Source organism: Tupaia chinensis, unplaced genomic scaffold, assembly GCF_000334495.1.
Source record: "Tupaia chinensis unplaced genomic scaffold, TupChi_1.0 Scaffold147003_1, whole genome shotgun sequence".
Taxonomy (NCBI): Eukaryota; Metazoa; Chordata; class Mammalia; order Scandentia; family Tupaiidae; genus Tupaia; species Tupaia belangeri.
In genome coordinates this window covers 1,194,454-1,197,443 of record NW_006206856.1, presented here as the reverse complement: position 1 = coordinate 1,197,443, position 2,990 = coordinate 1,194,454, and the positions used below count along the sequence as shown (strand labels likewise).

The following is a 2,990-nucleotide window of genomic DNA, read 5'->3' as shown; positions in this document are numbered from 1 at the left end:
GTTCAGGTTCTAGACCCAATGGCTTGAAAATCTTGCTGGTGTGTGTGTGTGAACACACATGCTTGTGCATACCCTGAACCTTGAGAGAGTGGAGGAAAAGGGATTGAGGTGTGGCCATCGCCCCGGGAAGTGGTTTGTCATTTTTCCTCTCTGTCTCTCCAGTAAGCGCATGCACCCTATGACAAAAAAACAAACCAAACCAAAGAAGAGACAAAAGTGAATGGACCAAAAAAAAAGTGAATGGACCTACAGGATAATTAAGGTCATCGGAAGGTACCACATTACACACTAGCAATTCTGTTCTAGGCCACATGAATGCAGGGTTAAGGGGGTGATGACCCCACGAGCTCCCTGTCCCCGATTTCCCTGCGTCACTCCAGGGGAGAGCTTACAGGAAGAGGGATCGGGCTGGACTAGGTGCACAGGCAAGCCTCCAGGGAATCCCCGTCCTGATCACACACCGAAAGCGACGCCTCGCTGACATGCCCAGTCTCTTCCTCGCAGGCCCCTTCTCCATCCCTTGCCTTTGGAGCCAAAAGCAGGGTGTGGGTGAGGGAACAGGTGTGGCTGGTTGCTCTGGCAGCCTTCGGCCAGGACAGAGCGGTCCATGGGTGGGAACAGGACCCTGGTCACTTGGAGGCACACGTGACATAGCCAGAGACAGGACCCATGTGGTGTTATGAGGCCTGGGCCTCGCCCGCCCTGTGGGCCCGACCCAGGTACCAGTCGGAATATGACCTCTGGGGCAGGGCCTGCAGAGTCGGGGGTCTGTGCGGCACTGCAGCCTCTTGCTGGCAAAGAACTCTGGCTGAGTCCAGGCCTTCACCTCTGCCCCGAGGGTTCCCAGGGGCCCAGATCCTCCCAGGAACAAAACAGGATGGGGAAGCTGCCCACAGGGCCTGGCCTCCTGACCCGATTTCTGGGTGGAGAGAACCAGAGCTTGCTGGGGCCTGGGAGCACGGCCCCCGCCTGGCACTGGCCTGCGGGCTTAGTCTCACTGTTTGGCCCCTGCATCCTTTTTTCTTTTTTCTTGTTTTGTTTTTAAAATTTGCTATAGGGTGTGAGTGTTCACCGGAGAGAGACAGAGAAAGAGAAAGTGAGAAAGCATACCCAAGGGGGAAGGCCGCGCCTCGATCCCTCCTCTTCTACTCCACTTTTAGGATTTTGGGTGCACTTATTTCTCCAGCTGCCGGGTCTGGAACTCGGACAGTGCGGTCGGCCATGTGGGATCCAGCTGCTACAACTGTCATGGCATGGGCTGGCCCCAGCCTGACCTCCTCTCCCTCCTCAGCCTGCAACTCCCACACCTGCCGGTCTCAGGTTTGGGGACAAATCCTGGCAGCCATGCTGCTCACCGCGGGGGCGGAGAGGATCGTCTGGGTCAAGCCTCACTCCAATATGGGGGCAGTACCATTTAGTCCTTGTCACCCAGAGGGGGCTCAGGGAGGGGAGGTGAAGTTGCTTGGTCCATGGCAGGAAGCAGCGGAGCTCTCGGGCCAGCCACCCTCAGCACCCTGCCCCTTGGCCTGGCCTTCCAACACCACATCGAGGACCGAGGAGCAGGGGGTGGGAGGTGGGCACTGCACAGGGTCTGGCACTGCTCTGGGCCTGGATCCTTGCCAGCTTTGCTCGTAGGCCTCAGTCGAGGCCTCCCTCAATGCCCAGAATCACCCCTAAACCCAGCCAGGTGGGGAAGGTCGGGCTCAGTGTGAAGTGGCTCCTGGTGTCCACCATGGCAGCCTGGTGACAAATGACCTGGGCTCTTGCTCAAGAAGAGGAGCTTTGATGGAGGTGGGCCCTAGAGGACAATACCCAGGAGACCACCCCCCAAGTCCTTCCCCACCTCCCAGGCCCGGGGGAGGGGGGGGGAGTCTTGTCCCTGCAGAGAATCCAACCCATGACCCCAAGGGCAGACCTAACGCTTTAAAATAACCATTCTGGCTTCAGCGTGTCAAAAAGCAAGTACAGGCCAGGCCACCTGCCACACACCAGGTCTCCCCCGAGCTAGGGGGAACCCCGTCCAGGCAATCAAGTCTTCCAGACAGGCCACTTTGTCTTATCAGACAATGAGAGTCAAGTCACCCCTGGGAGTCCTCCAGAAACTCCCTGCCTCTTCTTGGCCTGGTTCTGTCAGTCATGCACGTAACCCAGAGACAAGAGACCCCAGGACTGTTTTATGTCCCGGGACACTGAGAATGAGGGAGGGTGAGGTGAGCGGAGGGTCACCCAGCTGGTCAGCGATGGGGCCAGTACCCGCCATTCCTGACTGCAGCACAAGCAACCCCCCCTCGCAGTGGACAAACATCCAGCCCTCGCTGCTCTGCCCTCAACAGTGTGCCCAGCCTGCTCTCTGTGTGGAGGCTGTGCCGAGCAGAAGAGCCCCGCGCGGTCCTGGCCACCCGTTCTGGGCTCCAGGACACTGGGCTGACCTGGGCTGAAATGGTTTTGCCTCTGGCCGAGGGCGAGACCGAGAAGTGCGCCCGGCAAGTCCAGCGGTTCACTTAGGACGCGTCCCCGGGAGCCCGATCCAGCCAGCCGGCGCAGCTCTCCGCTCGGCCACGGCACTCCTACCCCTACCAAAGGCAGGCGGAGAACAAGGGGCTGGGGGCGTTCCCGCCGCGGCTTCTGGCGGGCGGGGCCCGGAGGAAGACGACGGCAGTCGCTCCAGGAGCCCGAGCTCCTGAGCACGGAGCCGGAGAACAAACCTCCCGCCCACTGCCCCCCTCCCCGGGCGTCGGGGCGCTCTGCGGGGACTCCGGAGGCCTCCAGGCGGGTCCAATGGAGCCTCTTTTAAAAAGCTGGCCCGGTCCTCGCGCCCCTATGAACCCCACCGGGCACTTCCCCCGAGGAGCGGCTCCCAGGACGGCTCGGGGGCGGGACCCCGGTGCTCCGATCTTCTGTCGCGCTAGACGCCCCGGCTATCCCCGCTCGGGCTCACCCACCGTGCACCAGCCTCCGCATGTCCTGGTATCGAGGCCCCAGGTGTGCGC

General features: G+C 60.9%; 1 protein-coding gene across 2 annotated transcripts in view; it reads right to left on the bottom strand.

Annotated features, from left to right (window-relative positions):
• The window catches only part of NT5DC2 (5'-nucleotidase domain containing 2), a 7,889-nt gene extending 4,905 nt beyond the window's left edge, over positions 1-2,984 (bottom strand). Inside the window, exon 1 of one of the 2 annotated variants that reach the window (XM_006169313.2) lies at positions 2,943-2,984. In XM_006169313.2, the coding sequence (XP_006169375.1) occupies positions 2,943-2,961 (19 nt within the window). In that variant the 5' untranslated portion in view covers positions 2,962-2,984. Of the gene's footprint in view, positions 1-2,429; positions 2,527-2,942 lie in introns of those variants that run through there. The other variant, XM_006169314.3, reaches the window with a different exon arrangement.
• Between the last annotated feature and the right edge of the window lie 6 nt (positions 2,985-2,990).